This window comes from Panulirus ornatus, unplaced genomic scaffold (assembly GCF_036320965.1).
Source record: "Panulirus ornatus isolate Po-2019 unplaced genomic scaffold, ASM3632096v1 CTG_5919_pilon, whole genome shotgun sequence".
In the NCBI taxonomy this organism is placed as follows: Eukaryota; Metazoa; Arthropoda; class Malacostraca; order Decapoda; family Palinuridae; genus Panulirus; species Panulirus ornatus.
In genome coordinates, this window is record NW_027265000.1 from 126286 (window position 1) to 147173 (window position 20888).

The 20888-nt window shown below is 40.9% G+C and overlaps 1 protein-coding gene across 2 annotated transcripts in view; it reads left to right on the forward strand.

Annotated features, from left to right (window-relative positions):
* Positions 1-20138, forward strand: part of LOC139748522 (monocarboxylate transporter 9-like) — a 28726-nt gene extending 8588 nt beyond the window's left edge. The window contains exons 3-6 of one of the 2 annotated variants that reach the window (XM_071661586.1): positions 9400-9670; positions 10674-11561; positions 13363-13554; positions 18683-20138. In XM_071661586.1, coding sequence (XP_071517687.1) covers positions 9400-9670; positions 10674-11561; positions 13363-13554; positions 18683-18810 — 1479 coding nt within the window. In that variant the 3' untranslated portion in view covers positions 18811-20138. Of the gene's footprint in view, positions 1-9399; positions 9671-10673; positions 11567-13362; positions 13555-18682 lie in introns of those variants that run through there. The other variant, XM_071661587.1, reaches the window with a different exon arrangement.
* The last annotated feature ends 750 nt before the right edge of the window (positions 20139-20888 follow it).

Sequence of the window (20888 nt, forward strand, 5' to 3'; positions counted from 1 at the left end):
GTGGAGGCGAAAGTGAAGATTTGTAGAGGTTTTCAGAAAAGAAGAGAGAATGTTGGGGTGAAGAGAGTGGTGAGAGTAAGTGAGCTTGGGAAGGAGACTTTTGTGAGGAAGTACCAGGAGAGATGAGTACAGAATGGAAAAAGGTGAGAACAAAGGACGAAAGGGGAGTGGGGGAGGAGTGGGATGTATTTAGGGAAGCAGTGATGGGTTGCGCAAAAAGATGCTTGTGGCATGAGAAGCGTGGGAGGTGGGCAGATTAGAACGGGTAGTGAGTGGTGGGACAAAGAAATAAGATTATTAGTGAAAGAGAAGAGAAAGACATTTGGACGGTGTTTGTAAAGAAAGAGTGCATATGAGTGGGAGATGTATAAAAGAAAGAGGCAGGAGGTCACGAGAAAGGTGCAAGAGGTGAAAAAAAGGGCAAGTGAGAGTTGGGGTGAGAGAGCATCATTAAATTTTAGGGAAGAAAAAAGATATGTTTTGGAAGGATATAAATAAAGTGCGTAAGACAAGAGAACAAAAGATAACATCATTGAAGGGGGCTAATGGGCAGGTGAAAACAAGTAGTGGTGATGTGAGAAGGAGATGGAGTGAGTATTTTAAAGGTTTGATGAATGTGTTTGATGATAGAGTGGCAGATATAGAGTGTTTTGGTCGAACTGGTGTGAAGAGTAAGAGGGTTAGGGAGAATGATTTGGTAAACAGAGAGGAGGTAATAAAAGCTTTACAGAAGATGAAAGCTGGCAAGGCAGTGGGTTTGGATGGTATTGCAGTGGAATTTATTTAAAAAGTGGGTGACTGTGTTGGTGACTGGTTGGTAAGGTTATTTAATGTATGTATGACTCATGGTCGCTACCTCGCAAACGTGGGAGACAGCGACAAAGCAAAAAAAAAAAAGAAAAAAAAAATTACTCATGGTGAGGTGCCTGAGGATTGGACGGAATGCTTGCATAGTGCCATTGTACAAAGGCAAAGGGGTTAAAAGTAAGTGCTCAAATTACAGAGATATAAGTCTGTTGAGTATTCCTGGGAAAATGTATTGGCGGGTATTGATTGAGCGGGTAAATCCATGTACAGAGCATCAGATTCGGAAAGAGCAGTGTGGTTTCAGAAGTAGTAGAGAATATGTGGATCAGGTGTTTGCTTTCAAGATTGTATATGAGAAATACTTAGAAAAGCAAATGGATTTGTATGTAGCACTTATAGATCTGGAGAAGGCATATGATAGAGTTGATAGAGATGCTCTGTGGAAGGTATTAAGAATATATGGTGTGTGAGGAAAGTTGTTAGAAGCATTGAAAACTTTTTATCGAGGATGTAAGGCATGTGTACGAGTAGAAAGAGAGTAAAGTGATTGGTTCTCAGTGAATGTCGGTTTGCGGCAGGGGTACGTGATGCTTCCATGGTTGTTTGATTTGTTTATGGATGGGGTTGTTAGGGTAGTGAATGCAAGGGATTTGGAGAGAGGGGTAAGTATGCAGTCTGTTGTGGGTGAGAGAACTAGTGAAGTGAGTCAGTTGTTGTTCGCTGATGATACAGTGCTGGTGGCTGATTCGGGTAAGAAACTGCAGAAGCTAGTGAATGAGTTTGGTAAAGTGTGTGAAAGAAGAAAGCAAGAGTAGATGTGAGTAATAGCAAGGTTATTAGGTACAGTAGGGTTGAGGGACAAGTCACTTGGGAGGCATGTTTGAATGGAGAAAAACTAGCGGAAGTGAAGTGCTTTAGATATCTGGGAGTCGATTTGACAGCGGATGGAACCATGGAAGCTAAAGTGAGTCATAGGGATGGGAAGGGGCGAAAATTCTGGAAGCGTTGAAAAATATGTGGAAGGCGAGAACATTATTTGGGAAAGTAAAAATGGTTATGTTTGAAGGAATAATGGTTCCGACAATGTTATATGGTTTCGAGGCGTGGGCTATAGATAGAATTTTGCGGAGGAGGGTGGATATGCTGGAAATGAAATGCTTGAGGACAATATGTGGTGTGAGGTGGTTTGATCGAGTAGGTAATGAAAGGGTACGAGATGTGTGGTAATAAAAGAGTGTGGTTCAGAGAACAAAAGAGGGTTTTTTAAAATGGTTTGGTCACATGGAGAGAATGAATGAGGAAAGATTGAGAAAGAGGATATATGTGTCAGAGGTGGAGGGGACGAGAAGTGGGAGACCAAATTGGAGGTGGAGAGATAGAGTGAAAAAGATTTTGAGTGATCGAGGCCTGAACATGCAGGAGGGTGAAAGGCGTGCAAGGAATAAAGTGAATTAGAACGATCTGGTATACCGGGGTCGATGTGCTATCATTGGATTGAACCAGGTCATGTGAAGCGTCTGAGGTAAACCATGGAAAGTTTTGTAGTGCCTGGATGTGGAAAGGGAGCTGTGGTTTCGTTGCATTATACATGACAGCTAGAGCCTGAGTGTGAACGAATGTGGCCTCGGTTGTCTTTTCCTAGTGCTACCTCGCGCACATGCAGGGGGAGGGAGTTGTTATTTCATGTGTGGCGGGTTGGCGACGGCAATGAATAAGGTTAGACAGTATGAATTCTGTACATGTGTATATAAGTATATATATATATATGTGTGTCTATATATGTGTACACGTTGAGATATATCGGCATGTAAATGTGCGTGTTTGGACGTGTATGTATGTACATGTGTATGAGGGTGGGTTGTGCCATTCTTTTGTCTGTTTCCTTTGGCTACCTCACCATATACACACACACACACACACACACACACACACACATATATATATATATATATATATATATATATATATATATATATATATATATATATATATATATATATATATATATATATATATATATATATATATATATATATATATATATATATATATACATATATATATATATATATTTCTTTTTTTTCATACTATTTGCCATTTCCCGCGTTAGCGAGGTAGCGTTAAGAACAGAGAACTGGGCCTTAGAGGGAATATCCTCACCTGACCCCCTTCTCTGTTCCTTCTTTTGGAAAATTAAAAAAAAACAAGAAAGGGGAGGATTTCCAGCCACCCGCTCCCTCCCTTTTAGTCGCCTTCTACGACACGCAGGGAATACGTGGGAAGTATTCTTTCTCCCCTATCCCCAGGGATAATATATATATATATATATATATATATATATATATATATATATATATATATATATATATATATATATATATATATATATATATATATATATATATATATATATATATATATATATATATATATATATATATATATATATATATATATATATATATATATTATCCCTGGGGATAGGGGAGAAAGAAGTCAATTGGTAAGGTTATTTAATGTATGTATGACTCATGGTGAGGTGCCTGAGGATTGGCGGAATGCGTGCATAGTGCCATTGTACAAAGGCAAAGGGGATAAGAGTGAGTGCTCAAATTACAGAGGTATAAGTTTGTTGAGTATTCCTGGTAAATTATATGGGAGGGTATTGATTGAGAGGGTGAAGGCATGTACAGAGCATCAGATTGGGGAAGAGCAGTGTGGTTTCAGAAGTGGTAGAGGATGTGTGGATCGGGTGTTTACTTTGAAGAATGTATGTGAGAAATACTTAGAAAAACAAATGGATTCGTATGTAGCATTTATGGATCTGGAGAAGGCATATGATAGAGTTGAAAGAGATGCTCTGTGGAAGGTATTAAGAATATATGGTGTGGGAGTCAAGTTGTTAGAAGCAGTGAAAAGTTTTAATCGAGGATGTAAGGCATGTGTACGTGTAGGAAGAGAGGAAAGTGATTGGTTCTCAGTGAATGTAGGTTTGCGGCAGGGGTGTGTAATGTCTCCATGGTTGTTTAATTTGTTTATGGATCGGGTTGTTAGGGAGGTGAATGCAAGAGTTTTGGAAAGAGGGGCAAGTATGAAGACGGCTGGGGATGAGAGAGCTTGGGAAGTGAGTCAGTTGTTGTTCGCTGATGATACAGCGCCCGTGGCTGATTCATGTGAGAAACTGCAGAAGCTGGTGACTGAGTTTGGTAAAGTGTGTGAAAGAAGAAAGATAAGAGTAAATGTGAATAAGAGCAAGGTTATTAGGTACAGTAGGGTTGAGGGTCAAGTCAATTGGGAGGTGAGTTTGAATGGAGAAAAACTGGAGGAAGTAAAGTGTTTTAGATATCTGGGAGTAGATCTGGCAGGGGATGGAACCATGGAAGCGGAAGTGGATCATAGGGTGGGGGAGGGGGCGAAAATTCTGGGAGCCTTGAAGAATGTGTGGAAGTCGAGAACAGTATCTCGGAAAGCAAAAATAGGTATGTTTGAAGGAATAGTGGTTCCAACAATGTTGTATGGTTGCGAGGCGTGGGCTATGGATAGAGTTGTGCGCAGGAGGATGGATGTGCTGGAAATGAGATGTTTGAGGACAATGTGTGGTGTGAGGTGGTTTGATCGAGTAAGTAACGTATGGGTAAGAGAGATGTGTGGAAATAAAAAGAGCGTGGTTGAGAGAGCAGAAGAGGGTGTTTTGAAATGGTTACGGCACATGGAGAGAATGAGTGAGGAAAGATTGACCAAATGTGTCGGAGGTGGAGGGAACGAGGAGAAGAGGGAAACCAAATTGGAGGTGGAAAGATGGAGTGAAAAAGATTTTGTGTGATCGGGGCCTGAACATGCAGGAGGGTGAAAGGAGGGCAAGGAATAGAGTGAATTGGAGCGATGTGGTATACCGGGGTTGACGTGCTGTCAGTGGATTGAATCAAGGCATGTGAAGCGTCTGGGGTAAACCATGGAAAGCTGTGTAGGTATGTATATTTGCGTGTGTGGACGTATGTATATACATGTGTATGAGGGTGGGTTTGGCCATTTCTTTCGTCTGTTTCCTTGCGGTACCTCGCAAACGCGGGAGACAGCGACAAAGCAAAAAAAAAAAAAAAAAAAAAAAAAAAAATATATATATATATATATATATATATATATATATATATATATATATATATATATATATATATATATATATATATATATATATATATATATATATATATATATATATATATCATTAAATTTTAGGGAGAATAAAAAGATGTTCTGGAAGGAGGCAAATAAAGTGCGTAAGACAAGGGAGCAAATGGGAACTTCGGTGAAGGGCGCAAGTGGGGAGGTGATAACAAGTAGTGGTGATGTGAGAAGGAGGTAGCGCAAGGAAACAGACGAAAGAAATGGCCCAACCCCCCCCCCCATACACATGTATATACATACGTCCACACACGCAAATATACATACCTACACAGCTTTCCATGGTTTACCCCAGACGCTTCACATGCCCTGCTTCAATCCACTGACAGCACGTCAACCCCGGTATACCACATCGCTCCAATTCACTCTATTCCTTGCCCTCCTTTCACCCTCCTGCATGCCCAGGCCCCGATCACACAAAATCTTTTTCACTCCATCTTTCCACCTCCAATTTGGTCTCCCTCTTCTCCTCGTTCCCTCCACCTCCGACACATATATCCTCTTGGTCAATCTTTCCTCACTCATTCTCTCCATGTGCCCAAACCACTTCAAAACACCCTCTTCTGCTCTCTCAACCACGCTCTTTTTATTTCCACACATCTCTCTTACCCTTACGTTACTCACTCGATCAAACCACCTCACACCACACATTGTCCTCAAACATCTCATTTCCAGCACATCCACCCTCCTGCGCACAACTCTATCCATAGCCCACGCCTCGCAACCATACAACATTGTTGGAACCACTATTCCTTCAAACATACCCATTTTTGCTTTCCGAGATAATGTTCTCGACTTCCAAACATTCTTCAAGGCTCCCAGAATTTTCGCCTCCTCCCCCACCCTATGATTCACTTCCGCTTCCATGGTTCCATCCGATGCCAGATCCACTCTCAGATATCTAAAACACTTTACTTCCTCTTGTTTTTCTCCATTCAAACTTACCTCCCAATTGACTTGACCCTCAACCCTACTGTACCTAATAACCTTGCTCTTTTTCACATTTACTCTTAGCTTTCTTCTTTCACAGACTTTACCAAACTCAGTCACCAGCTTCTGCAGTTTCTTACATGAATCAGCCACCAGCGCTGTATCATCAGCGAACAACAACTGACTCACTTCCCAAGCTCTCTCATCCACAACAGACTGCAAACTTGCCCCTCTTTCCAAAACTCTTGCATTCACCTCCCTAACAACCCCATCCATAAACAAATTAAACAACCATGGAGACATCACACACCCCTGCAGCAAACCTACATTCACTGAGAACCAATCACTTTCCTCTCTTCCTACACGTACACATGCCTTACATCCTCGATAAAAACGTTTCACTGCTTCTAACAAGTTGCCTCCCACACCATATATTCTTAAAACCTTCCACAGAGCATCTCTATCAACTCTATCATATGCCTTCTCCAGATCCATAAATGCTACATACAAATCCATTTGCTTTTCTAAGTATTTCTCACATACATTCTTCAAAGCAAACACCTGATCCACACATCCTCTACCACTTCTGAAACCACACTGCTCTTCCCCAATCTGATGCTCTGTACATGCCTTCACCCTCTCAATCAATACCCTCCCATATAATTTACCAGGAATACTCAACAAACTTATACCTCTGTAATTTGAGCACTCACTCTTATCCCCTTTGCCTTTGTACAATGGCACTATGCACGCATTCCGCCAATCCTCAGGCACCTCACCATGAGTCATACATACATTAAATAACCTTACCAACCAGTCAACAATACAGTCACCCCCTTTTTTAATAAATTCCACTGCAATACCATCCAAACCTGCTGCCTTGCCGGCTTTCATCTTCCGCAAAGCTTTCACTACCTCTTCTCTGTTTACCAAATCATTTTCCCTAACCCTCTCACTTTGCACACCACCTCGACCAAAACACCCTATATCTGCCACTCTATCATCAAACACATTCAACAAACCTTCAAAATACTCACTCCATCTCCTTCTCACATCACCACTACTTGTTATCACCTCCCCATTTGCGCCATTCACTGAAGTTCCCATTTGCTCCCTTGTCTTACGCACTTTATTTACCTCCTTCCAGAACATCTTTTTATTCTCCCTAAAATTTAATGATACTCTCTCACCCCAACTCTCATTTGCCCTCTTTTTTCACCTCTTGCACCTTTCTCTTGACCTCCTGTCTCTTTCTGTTATACATCTCCCACTCAATTGCATTTTTTCCCTGCAAAAATCGTCCAAATGCCTCTCTCTTCTCTTTCACTAATACTCTTACTTCTTCATCCCACCACTCACTACCCTTTCTAATCAACCCACCTCCCACGCTTCTCATGCCACAAGCATCTTTTGCGCAATCCATCACTGATTCCCTAAATACATCCCATTCCTCCCCCACTCCCCTTACTTCCATTGTTCTCACCTTTTTCCATTCTGTACTCAGTCTCTCCTGGTACTTCCTCACACAGGTCTCCTTCCAAGCTCACTTACTCTCACCACCCTCTTCACCCAAACATTCACTCTTCTTTTCTGAAAACCCATACAAATCTTCACCTTAGCCTCCACAAGATAATGATCAGACATCCCTCCAGTTGCACCTCTCAGCACATTAACATCCAAAAGTCTCTCTTTCGCACGCCTGTCAATTAACACGTAATCCAATAACGCTCTCTGGCCATCTCCCTACTTACATAAGTATACCTATGTATATCTCGCTTTTTAAACCAGGTATTCCCAATCATCAGTCCTTTTTCAGCACATAAATCTACAAGCTCTTCACCATTTCCATTTACAACACTGAACACCTAATGTATACCAATTATTCCCTCAACTGCCACATTACTCACATTTGCATTCAAATCACCCATCACTATAACCCTGTCTCGTGCATCAAAACCACTAACACACTCATTCAGCTGCTCCCAAAACACTTGCCTCTCATGATCTTTCTTCTCATGCCCGGGTGCATATGTACCAATAATCACCCGCCTCTCTCCATCAACTTTCAGTTTTACCCATATTAATCGAGAATTTACTTTCTTACATTCTATCACATACTCCCACAACTCCTGTTTCAGGAGTATTGCTACTCCTTCCCTTGCTCTTGTCCTCTCACTAACCCCTGACTTTGCTCCCCAGACATTCCCAAACCACTCTTCTCCTTTACCCTTGAGCTTCGTTTCACTCAGAGCCAAAACATCCAGGTTCCTTTCCTCAAACATACTACCTATCTCTCCTTTTTTCACATCTTGGTTACATCCACACACATTTAGGCATCCCACTCTGAGCCTTCGAGGAGGATGAGCACTCCCCGCGTGACTCCTTCTTCTGTTTCCCATTCTAGAAAGTTAATACAAGGAGGGGAGGATTTCTGGCCCCCCCGCTCCCGTCCCATCTAGTCGCTTTCTACGACACGCGAGGAATACGTGGGAAGTATTCTTTCACCCCTATCCCCAGGGATAATATACATATATATATACATATACATATACACACACATACACATACACACGCACATATACACACACACACACACACACATATATACATATGAAAAATGTAAGAAACAATTTAGAAAACTGAAACTTCTAGCTTGAAATGAATGAAAAAATGAATGTCACATAATGGTTCAACCTCTGGCTATGGAAAAAAGAAATGTATAATTTATTTACACAAACGTCAATAGCAGTTCTCATCAATTTAACCACTGTATCAATAAGCTTCAATGTCTAAGCTACATTTTTCTTCAATTTCACTATTTTCTTGTCAAAACACCATATATATATATATATATATATATATATATATATATATATATATATATATATATATATATATATATATATATATATATATATATATATATATATATATATATATATATATATGACTATATATATATATATATATATAGTCATTGAATATGACTACTAATCAAGCATCTATTAGTTTCTTATTGATGTTTTCAAACTGTCGAACGACTCTCTTATTCTGCCCAGGTTGATTAACTATAAGGTGACCAAAGGTGGAAACTAATTGTGTAGTTCTGAGGTTTGTTGTAACAAATCGTTCCGTGACTCGTATCACATTCTTAAAGTGCGAGGAAAGTGTGTGATCAAAACACAAGTCAAGGATGAGGATATTGACCAATAAGAGATGAATGTGGTTGGTGGCATAACCAATGACAGCGCGCTGCCTGAGGTCTGAGGGTGCGTCGTTTCAAGTGACATCATCATTCCTTTACCTGCTTTCGTTGGGTAAAATCAACGGTCGAGTTCATCAGTCTGTAGATGCATGCTTGGTGATCTCTCACTGACACTGTGAGGAAAACCAATATTCCTGAAATTTGTTGGTGAACCCACAAATATATGTCAATGAACACTTTAGACAAGTCGCACAAAATGCTCACTTTTTTTCCAGATGCTGTACCAGTCTGTCGGTCCGATCTTTGGAATCCTTTTTTCTGGCTACCTTCTGGAGAAAGGCACGTCTTCTGCCACTACCGCCTGGGTCTTCAATATTCAGATTTTTGTTAAAAATATCATAGCGCCACTCATCCGACCTCTGGCGAAGGAGTTCGGCTGGAGAAGAATTGGCTACATTGGAGTGTTCATGTCGTCATTTTCAGTTATCCTCTCCGCCCTCTCACCATCAGCCGAATTTCTTTTCTTTTCTTACTCTCTCCTATCAGGTGAGTGGTTGTACTATGGACACCACTATACTCCTTAGGTGACTGATAGATATCACAGCTCCTAAATACACTGACGGACATGTACTATATGTATACATGCTCTGGTGAGTAGATCGGCATCACCAGAATTGGTATAAACAGAATACTTAAGCTAGTTTGTTGCCACATAATCATCATACTAAACCTACCTTCAATGACATCCGACGTTGATGGAGAAGAGGCAGAGCAATAGGTGGGAGTGAACCCTGGGATACTCAGACTGGCAAGAGATAGTCTGGGATTCCGGCCTCTTGCTAATGAACGCTGTTTGTCATTATTCTTGGCGAACTAGCAATAATTTCTAAGGACAGTATGACTTACTGTGTTGTGCAAGCATATTACCACAGTATCAAAAAAAAATTGCCTGAAGCATTTTGTATCCAACTACATTACGATAGTATATACATTTAGAACATATGATAAATGATTGTTAAAAGAAAACTAATAATTGCATAGGTGAAGGTCAGGTAAGTGAAGGGAAGGGAGAGGAAGATCATGTATGAGATGATACGTCAGCACATGGCAGCTACCAATGGCATCACTACGGACTGTAAATAGTGAAGCAGGTCAAGATAAAATGAGAGCTGATTCAGACATGAATCTCACTGACGAGTAATAAGAAGTAGACAGAGAATACATAAGAATCTTACTTTACATTGACTGAGGACTTCTTTAAGCTTTTAATACAATACCGTTCATGTTTCATTTTGATCTTAAGTTCCTAATCATTCATTACTATTTCCATTTTAGTTTCATATTCTTGCACCATATGTACCTGGAAAATATGAAACTGGATCAATATCAACGTTGAAAATTGCTAGAATCCGTGTTAAGCCAGTGTTGGTATTAGTTTCCATTATGGACATTAATGTACACATATAGATCAACTTTTTCCGGTTTACGCCTAGAGGCGGCATCAGATGGCCTGATAAAGAGGTAACTGTCACGTCTCATTTGCTTGCAGGTCTTGGTGCGGGTCTGGTGGTTGGGATGTCCATCATTATACTTCCACTCTACTTTGATCAACGACGTGGCTTGGCTAACACTTTCTTGATGGCAGGGGCCTGCTTGGGACAGATCCTCATTCCTCCATTCATTCGTCACCTGCTGGACAATTACAGCTACAAGGGTGGAGCTCTCATACATGGTGCTATGTTAATGAATGGGTTTGTGGCAGTCTCCTTCTTCCATCCAGTTGAGTGGCACATGAAGCCTCGTCTGAGGACAGACCAGCCTCTAGAAAGTCTTGCACCTTTGATACCACAAAAAGGAAGCAGTGATGGCCCTCAGAAGTCGATGAATCTGCTGGACGTCGTCCCTCAACATGAGGGAACCAAGGAGGAACCAGACTGGCTGGCTGTTGCAGATCAAGCGAGAGTCAAGCGAACGCGACGTGATACAAGTCACCGGGAGAGTGAATGTTCACAAGAGTCAGTGATTTCAAATATCTTGTCTGAAAATGTTTCAGACACTAACTCTGCTCCTCCTGACAACAAGGAAGGGTATAAGGGTAATGGTTGTTTGGATGTGATCAAGACATTGTGGATGATCTTGGTTCGCGTGGCGCACGAAACTAAATCTGATGTGCGTATTTTACGTTCAAGTCGTGTATTCATTATTTCTCTAGCCAACACGCTCATTTTTAGCAGTTACCACAACTTTACAATGATGGTGCCATTCGTGATGGAGTCAGAAGGCCACAGCCTACAAGACTCCGCTTGGGGCATGTCTGTGATGGGCATCTGTAACCTGGCGATCCTCCTTATTTTGTCTCCTTTATCTGACTGGAAGAGGTTCGACAAGCGCCTCTGTATAATGTCTGGTTGTGTCGTCATGGGATCCGCGATACTTGGTAAGGTACATCAGCTTTTGTTGTGCTCATATTAGAGGTGCAGTCACTATGTTCACAATTTCTTGTAAAATAATGTTTCTTTTTATACTGTGACTAGATTATCTTATCATGTCAGAAGACGGAAGATGATGATAAACATACTTCTTTGTACATTATTCTGCTCTCATATTATCTACACACACACACACACACACACACACACACACACACACACAATAGGTTAAGACCCCCAGCGGAGTACCATAGGGTTTAGTTCTGGGATCATTATTCTTTTTGATGTATATATAAATGACTCAAAAAAAGAAAGGCCTCCAGCCTGAATGAGTTTGCAGATGATGCAAAGGTCATGAGGGAAGTGGAGAGAGATGAAAATTGCATCAGCTTAAAAGGGGACTTGGACCGAGTTCATAGTTGCTCTGACACATGTTTTATGACGACCAACTTGAGTGAATTCAAAGTAATGAGGCCGGGTCACAGTGAGAGAAGATCTCGATGTAATTATTATCTAGCAGGAAACAAGCTGTGTGTGAGACGGACCTGGGAGTCGACATCGTCCCTGACGTGTCGAATAAGTTCCTCCTTTGTAGGATAGTGAAGGAGGCCTTCCATCTGCTGGTAAAATAGAAATGCATTCAAATTCATGGAAAAAGATATATTAAACAAAGCTGTTCATATCCTTTGGTACATAAGACCAAAACTGGAATATGTTTCTCAAGTTTGATCACCGATCTAAGGAACACAAGGTAGTCAATAGAGAAGGTCCAAAAAAAATCAACAAAATAATACCAGAATTAAAGCAGCTAAGTTACAGGGCAAGGCCAAAGGTTTTACATTTGTACGTCTTAGAAGACAGAAGGATGAAAGGTGACCTGAGCACTACTTTTGTTTTTGAAATAGACTGATGACATAGACACTGAACAGTTCAACGAGAGTTGTAAGAATAGAACAACCAGAGGACATAACATGAAATTAAGAGAGATTTAAAAGAGCACTTTCCTTGTATAAGAGTGATGGATGAATGGGATAAAAAGCCTGAACACATGGTATATGCAAACAGCAAACAGAAGTTGCACAATGGCCTCCAGTACAAAACAAACACGTAATTACAAGTGGAAAATTACTGATAAGTTGAATAAATACACTACTTGTTTTATACACTGCACACTGCTATGATGTAAGACACAACAACAACTGTTATATCGTGCCAGCTGCTATGATCTACCATTCATAATATTCTTGTTATACAGTACACGCAGCCCTGGTGTAGATACGCACTCTATATTTGTTATACATCACATCTTGCCATGATCTAACTCAACACAATTCATATTATACAGTTCACGTTCCCATGATCAAACACACTCACACAACGTACGTTACAAAGTGCATCCTGCCATAATCTGACACACGTACATCTTGTAATTACACAGTTCACACTGAAGATTATCTAACTCACGTACTACTTGTGTTATATAATGGATCCTGCCATTATCTAATACACACACCTTGTGTGTTCTACAGTGCATGATGCCATGAAGTAACACACCACGCACTACTTGTGTTATCCAGTTCATATCATCATGATCTAGCACATGCGCACTGCATGTCTTATACAGTGAATGTTGACATGATCTAACACACACAAACTCGTACTATACAGTGCACGCTGTCATCCTCTAAAACTCTTAAACTCTGTCATCCTCTTAAACTCTTGATGACCCAGCATCATATTAACCATGTAATGATGCTCAGATGATCAGTTCATACATAAAGCAAATTGTATTATGTTTTCTTCCCTCAGTGTTTTCCTTCGTGACGGACCTCATGTGGATAACTGTGGCATTAGCGGCCTCCGGCCACAGTATTGGTGCTGCCACCACCTTCTACACCTTAGTCATGATACAGTACCTGGGCATAGAGAACTTGGCAGCCATGTTTGGAGTTTCTTCCCTCATGCAGGGATGTGGTTTTCTGATCATTGGACCTGCGATAGGTAGGTAAATACAGCTCATCCCTACGAACCATCTCCCCATTTCTTTCACTTCCACCATCTCCAAATTCTTTTAAATTTTTCCATGATTCTTATACTCTCAAACATCAACAATCCCATTTCTTTTTTCTGATCATCAATACGACTTTCACAGAACGAGATCTACTTGTGGTCTTCTCTCCTATATTAGTAACCTCTGGTCTTCCTCACTCAGAGATTCTGGTGGAAAATTTACCGAGGCTCTTAACATCTAATCAACCCAACAGAGTGAGGCATAAGTCTCTCCTTTCTAAACTTCCTATTTTTAGTTTTTTCGTTTCTTCCTTTTAAGTCCACCCATTGCAGTAACCGTTAATGGAGCAACTTCTCTTCTTCTGTATCATCATCAAACAACAACTGACTCACTTCCTAGGCCCCCTCATTCCTGCAGACTGGTTAGTCGCCCCTCTTACCAAGAGTCTTTCATCTACTTTCCTCACCATCCCATTCATGAATAAATTCAAAAGCCAGGGTGGCATCATACGCTCTCGCCACAGACCAGCCTTCACTTGAAAGCACTCACTTTCCTCTCTTCCTACTCGTACACACACCTTACATCCTTGCCAAAAAAAGTCTCATGTATTCCACACCATAGAGTGTTAAACCTTCCAAAAGCATCTCTGTCAACCCTATCATGTGCTTTCTACAGATCCAAAAATGACACATAGAAGTCCTTCAATTTTTCTAAGTATATTTCACACGTACTCTGTAAAGAAAACACCTATCACTTCTGAAACCAAATTGTTTCTCCCCAGTCTAATGATCTTTATATGCCTTCACTCTTTGAAACAATAGTTTCCCATATAACCTATCACGTAAACGCACCAAACTTATGCCTCTGTAGGTCCGACACTCACTTTTGTCCCCCTTGCATATACATTAACACTGTATATACATTCCACCAGTCCTCAGGCACCTTACCATGATCTATACATGCGCTGAAAATCCTAACTAACCAGTCAGCAACAGTCACTCACTTTCTTAAGAAATTTTTCTCCAATACCATCCACTTGCCACATTTCATCTTACGGAAAGCTTCACTTCCTATTCTTCCTTTACCAACCACTCCCCATGACTCTAACTTCATATACCAACCTGATCAAAGCACCCCAAAAATGCCACTATATCGTGAAAAACATTCAACTTTCCTGGCGCTACCTCCTGACGCAGGGAATGGCGACCTGTTTTCCAGGCGCTGCCTTGTGAAGCAGTGGATGGCGATGCTGTTTCTAGTGGGATGGGGAAGCGCGAAGAATGGAGGAAGGCAAGCAAGTATGAATATGATATGTACATGTGTATATATATGTATATGTCAGTGCATGTGTATGTATATATATATGTTCATTTGTATATGTATATATAGTTTCATATATATATATATATATATATATATATATATATATATATATATATATATATATATATATATATATATATATATATATATATATATATATATATATATATATATATATATATATATATATATATATGTTTGTGTGTATGTGTGTGTGTGTGTATGTGTGGAAGGGCCACTTTCCGTCCGTTTCCTGGCGCTATCTCGCTGTCGCGGGAACTGGCGATCAAGTATGATATAATATTCCCCGCGTGTCGTAAAAGGCGACTAAAGGGGACGGGAGCGGGGGGCTACACGCCCTCCCCTCCTTGTATCTTAACTTTCTAAAAAGGGAAACAGAAGAAGGAGTCACGCGGGGAGTGCTCATCGTCCTCGAAGGCTCAGATTAGGGTGTCTAAAGGTGCGTGGATGTAACCAAGATGAGAAAAAAGGAGAGATATGTGGTATGTTTGAGGAAAGGAACCTAGATGTTTTGGTTCTGAGTTAAACGAAGTGGTTAGAGACTGTTTTGGCAGTAAAGTCAGGGGTTGGTGAGAGGACAAGAGCAAAGGAAGGAGTAGCACTACTCCTGAAACACGAGTTGTGGGAATATGTGAGAGTGTAAGAAAGTAAACTCTAGATTGATGTGGGTAAACCTGAAAATGAATGGAGAGAGATGAGTGATTATTGGTGCCTATGCACCTGGGTATGACAAGAACCATCACGAGAGGCAAGTATTTTGGGAGCAGCTGAGTGAGAGTGTTACCAGTTTTAATGAATGACAGCGAGTTATAGTGATGGGTGATTTGTATGCAAAGGTCAGTAATGTAGCAGTTAAGGGAATAATTGGTGTACATGGGGTGTTTAGTGATGTATATGGAAATGGTGAAGAGCTTGTAGATGCATGTGCTGAAAAAGAATTGGTGATTAGGAATACCTGATTTAACAAGAGAGATATATAGAAGTATACGTATATAAGTAGGAGAGATGGCCAGAGAGCGTTACTGGATTCCATGTTAATTGATAGGCGTGTGAAAGAGAGACTTTTGGATGTTAATGTGCTGAGAGGTGCAACTGGAGGGATGTCTGATCATTATCTTGTGGAGGCGAAGGTAAAGATTTGTAGAGGTTTCAGAAAAAAAAAGAGAGAATGTTGGGGGAGAGAGAGTGGTGAGAGTAAGTGAGCTTGGGAAGGAGACTTGTGTGAGGAAGTACCAGGAGAGACTGAGTGTAGAATGGAAAAAAGTGAGAGCAAAGGACATAAAGGGAGTGGGGGAGGAATGGGATGTATTTAGGGAAGCAGTGATGGCTTGCATAAAAGATGCTTGTGGCATGAGAAGCATGGGAGGCGGGCAGATTAGAAAGGGTAGTGAGTGGTGGGATGAAGCATTAAGATTATTAGTGAAAGAGAAGAGAGAGGCATTTGGACGAGTTTTGCAGGGAAATAATGCAAATGATTGGGAGATGTAAAAAAGAAAGAGACAGGAGGTCAAGAGAATGGTGCAAGAGTTGAAAAAGAGGGCAAATGAGAGTTGGAGTGAGAGAGAATCATTAAACTTTAGGGAGAATTAAAAGATGTTTTGAAGGGAGGTAAAAAACAGTGCGTAAGACAAGGGAACAAATGGGAACATCGGTGAAGGGGGCTAACTGAGAGTTGTTACAAGTAGTGGTGATGTGAGGAGATGGAGTGAGTATTTTGAAGGTTTGTTGAATGTATTAGATGATAGAGTGGCAGATATAGGGTGTTTTGGTCGAGGTGGTGTGCAAAGTGAGAGGGTTAGGGAGAATGATTTGGTGAACAGAGAAAAGGTAGTAAAAGATTTGCGGAAGATAAAAGCCGGCAAGGCGGCGGGTTTGGATAGTATTGCAGTGGAATTTATGAAAAAAGGGGGTGACTGTGTTGTTGACTGGTTGGTGAGGATATTCATTGTATGTATGGCTCATGGAAAAGTGCCTGAGGATTGGTGGAATGCATGCATAGAGCCACTGTACAAAGGCAAACGGGATAAAAGTGAGTTCTCAAATTACAGAGGTATAAGTTTGTTGAGTATTCCTGGGAAATTGTATGGAAGGGTATTGATTGAGAAGGTGAAGGCATGTACAGATTATCAGATTGGGGAAGAGCAGTGCGGTTTCAGAAGTGGTAGAGGTGTGTGGATCAGGTGTTTGCTTTGAAGAATGTATATGAGAAATACTTAGAAAAACAAATGAATTTGTATGTAGCATTTATGGATCTGGAGAAGGCATATGATAGAGTTGATAGAGATGCTCTGTAGAAGATATTAAGAGTATATGGTGTGGGAGGCAAGTTGCTGTAAGCAGTAAGAAGTTTTTATCGAGGATGTAATGCATGTGTACGAGTCGGAAGAGAGGAAAGGGATTGGTTCTCAGTGAATTTCGGTTTGCGGCAGGGGTGCGTGATGTCTCAGTGGTTGTTAAATTTGTTTATGGATGGGTTAGTTAGGGAGGTAATGCAAGAGTTTTGGAAAGAGGGGCAAGTATGAAGTCTGTTGTGTATGAGAGGGCTTGGAAAGTGAGTCAGTTGTTGTTCGCTGATGATACAGCGCTGATGGCTGATTCGGATGAGAAACTGCAGAAGCTGGTGACTGAGTTTGGTAAAGTGTGTGAAAGAAGAAAGCTGAGGGTAAATGTGAACAAGAGCAAGTTTATTAGGTACAGTAGGGTTGAGGGACAATCCATTGGGAGGTAAGTTTGAATGGAGAAAAACTGGACGAAGCGCAGTGTTTTAGATACCTGGGAGTGGATTTGGCAGCGGATGGAACCATGGAAGCGGAAGTGAGTCACAGGGTGGGGGAGGGGGCGAAAGTCTAGAAGCGTTGAAAACATTACCTAGGAACATTACCTCGGAAAGCAAAAATGGGCATATTTTAAGGAATAGTGGTTAGAACAATGTTATTTGGTTGCGAGGTTTGGGCTATAGATAGGATTGTGCGGAGGGTGGTGGATGTGTCGGAAATGAGATGTTTGAGGACAATATGTGGTGTGAGGTGGTTTGATCGAGTAAGTAATGAAAGAGTAAGAGATATATGTGATAATAAAAAGAGTGTGGTTAAGAGAGCAGAAGTGGGTGTATTGAAATGGTTTGGTCACATGGAGAAAATGAGTGAGGAAAGATTGACAAAGAAGATATATGTGTTAGAGGTGGAGGGAACTAGAAGTGGGAGACCAAATTAGAGGTGGAAAAATGGAGTGAATTGGAACGATGTGGTATACCGGGGTCGACGTGCTGTCACTGGATTGAACCAGGGCATGTAAAGCGTCTGGAGTAAACCATGGAAAGTTTTGTGGGGCCTGGATGTGGAAAGGGAGCTGTGGTTTCAGTGCATTATACATGACACCTAGAGACTGAGTGTGAACGAATGTGGCCTTTGTCGTCATTTCCTAGCGCTACCTCGCGCGCGTGCGGGGGAGGTGGTTGTCATTTCATGTGTGGCTGGGTGGCGACGGGAATGAGTAAAGGCGACAAGTATGAGTTATGTACATGTGTATATATGCATATGTCTGTTTGTGTGTATATATGTGTATACGTTGAAATGTATAGGTATGCATACATGCGTGTGTGGACGTGTATGTATATACATGTGTATGTTGGTGGGTTGGGCCATTCCTTCGTCTGTTTCCTGATATCTAAGTGTTAGACAGTCAGTCCCAAGATTTGTACTCTTGTGTTCGAGGGGGTTAGAGAGCTGCATTACCTGGAGACTGCGGAACTAACATGATGCTTTCGTTCTCCAGGTTTCATCCGCGACAAGAGTGGGAGCTACGCCGTCAGCCTGTGGGCGTTGGCAGCCATGCCATTCGTGGCCTTCACCCTGTGGCTCTTCATGCCCGCTGCTGTCGCTTGCGATAACAGGAAACGCTAGAGGGAAACATCACATGATCCTTGAGACTACATATCGAGTGTGGTCTTGGTCTGAGGTGCGCCAGTGAAGGACGTCAAGTGAATGTGAAAGTTAACCTTGTGTGACGTGACGGTGGATCCTTGAACACGAGTGCCATCCTTGAACAAGACGGTGCAATCTTTGGATATGACGGCCTGACCTTTGCCCTGATCATTAAGGGTCAAAACAAAGGCCATGTCATCATGGGATGTACCGTCATGCGCACGGGTCGTATCATATGCTCAAGGGTTGTACCGTCGCCCTCAAGAGGCCAAATTAACATCTGGATAGAGATGTAAACATCAAGTTTAGCAGAGTGTCGGTGTGGTCTGTACAGTGATGCACTGATGTCTACAGCCTGTAGGTAGCTGAATGTACTCCACAAGTCATCAGTAAATTAGCAGTGCGTAGTCTACAGTAAATTACTGATGCATATAAACTTTCGAAAGCAGAATGTATTCTGCAAGTCAATCCGACAACGACTCAGTGATCAGAAAGTCTGAAAGCCATGAGACGTAACAACAACAAAGAGGTCAAAGAGACATTACCTTGAGCAGGTTTTCAGAAACCTAATAATCCAGAAGTGAAAACGACACATAAAGAAACAAGTTTTAAAAGGTAGTTCATGTAAATGCATATCAACAATGAAGAGAGATCCATAAGTAGTTGTGCACTGCACGCATTGGACAGAACAAATGAACGTATAAACGACGTAGTTCCAATGGAACAAGAGAACTTACGGAATGAATTTTTAGACGTTTTGCTGAAGCTAATCTTACGTTGATACACAGATACTCATGAGAACCATTTAGTTATGGAAAGACGACAGTTAATGTGTATTTCTTTTGCATCTGTATTTACAATTGAAGACACCACTCACGTCCCAATCCAGTTTCATTGCTGGGAGGGGAAAATATTTTGCAACAAATTGATTAAAGGATAACGATATACTATCATCACTTAATGGAACGAGAGTAAACAAAACGGCGTGGCCAGATAAGTTTTATCTGAGGGCAGTGAAAGAAGTGAAAATTGAGATGGTTAAACCCTTGATTACTCCTTGCAATAACTTGCTGCCGAAAACATTCCAAGGGAATAGAAATCTGCCCGTGCAACACACTTATTCAAAAAGGTAATAACTGCCCAAAAATTATCATGCAATTATTTCGACGTGTGTAGTTGTTAACTCATGGAAACAATCTTTCATGATAAGATTTCTAGACGAAATCGATCATTTCTAACAAATCTGTCTGATCTCTTGATGTAAAATCAGGATGTATGATGGAAGTAATAAACTTGATGTCATCTAACTAGATTTTCCGAAAAAAATTGATAAAGTTTCACAGTGAAGGTGACAAACAAAAGTTGAGTCATATGATAAAGATGGGATTGTACTTCGATAATTAGGAAACTGGTTGACTGACCGTGACAAAGAGTGGTGATTAACGGTCAAACCTCTGAATGGTTAGACGTAGCAATTGATGTGCCACAGGGTTAAATCTTGGGACTGGTTCTCCTTCTTGTATACATTAATGTTATTGATAATGGGCTGCATTGTACGATATCGAAATTAGCGGACGATACTAAGATGAAATATAAATCTACAGCAGAAATTGCACGTCTGTTGAATCAAACTGACATACAAAAACTGTTGAACTAGGTGGCGGATGAGTCGTAGTGGTGATCAGTGTAAAGATTTACATGTTGGTAGTATAACTGACAAAGCAAGCTACATTTATGATTTGTTTCGCTACAAAACGTGAATGAGGAAAAGGACCTAAGTGTAATATTCTCTGGTGAACTAAATTGAGAAAGCATTTCAAAGAAACATAAAAACGGCAAACGAAATTCTTGGATTTATAGGACAGATTTTACTCTTGAAGGAACAAGGCCCACCTAGTTAACCTTTGATTCTTATCTCGGAACTTATTAACATATTTCAATGGGTGGTGATCAGTATACACCCTAATGACATTGCCTGAAGGACACAAATAAACATGCAAGTTAAAATTAAAGACAAAAGTTCCTTCTCAATGGTGGAATGATTCCATTGGGCTTGA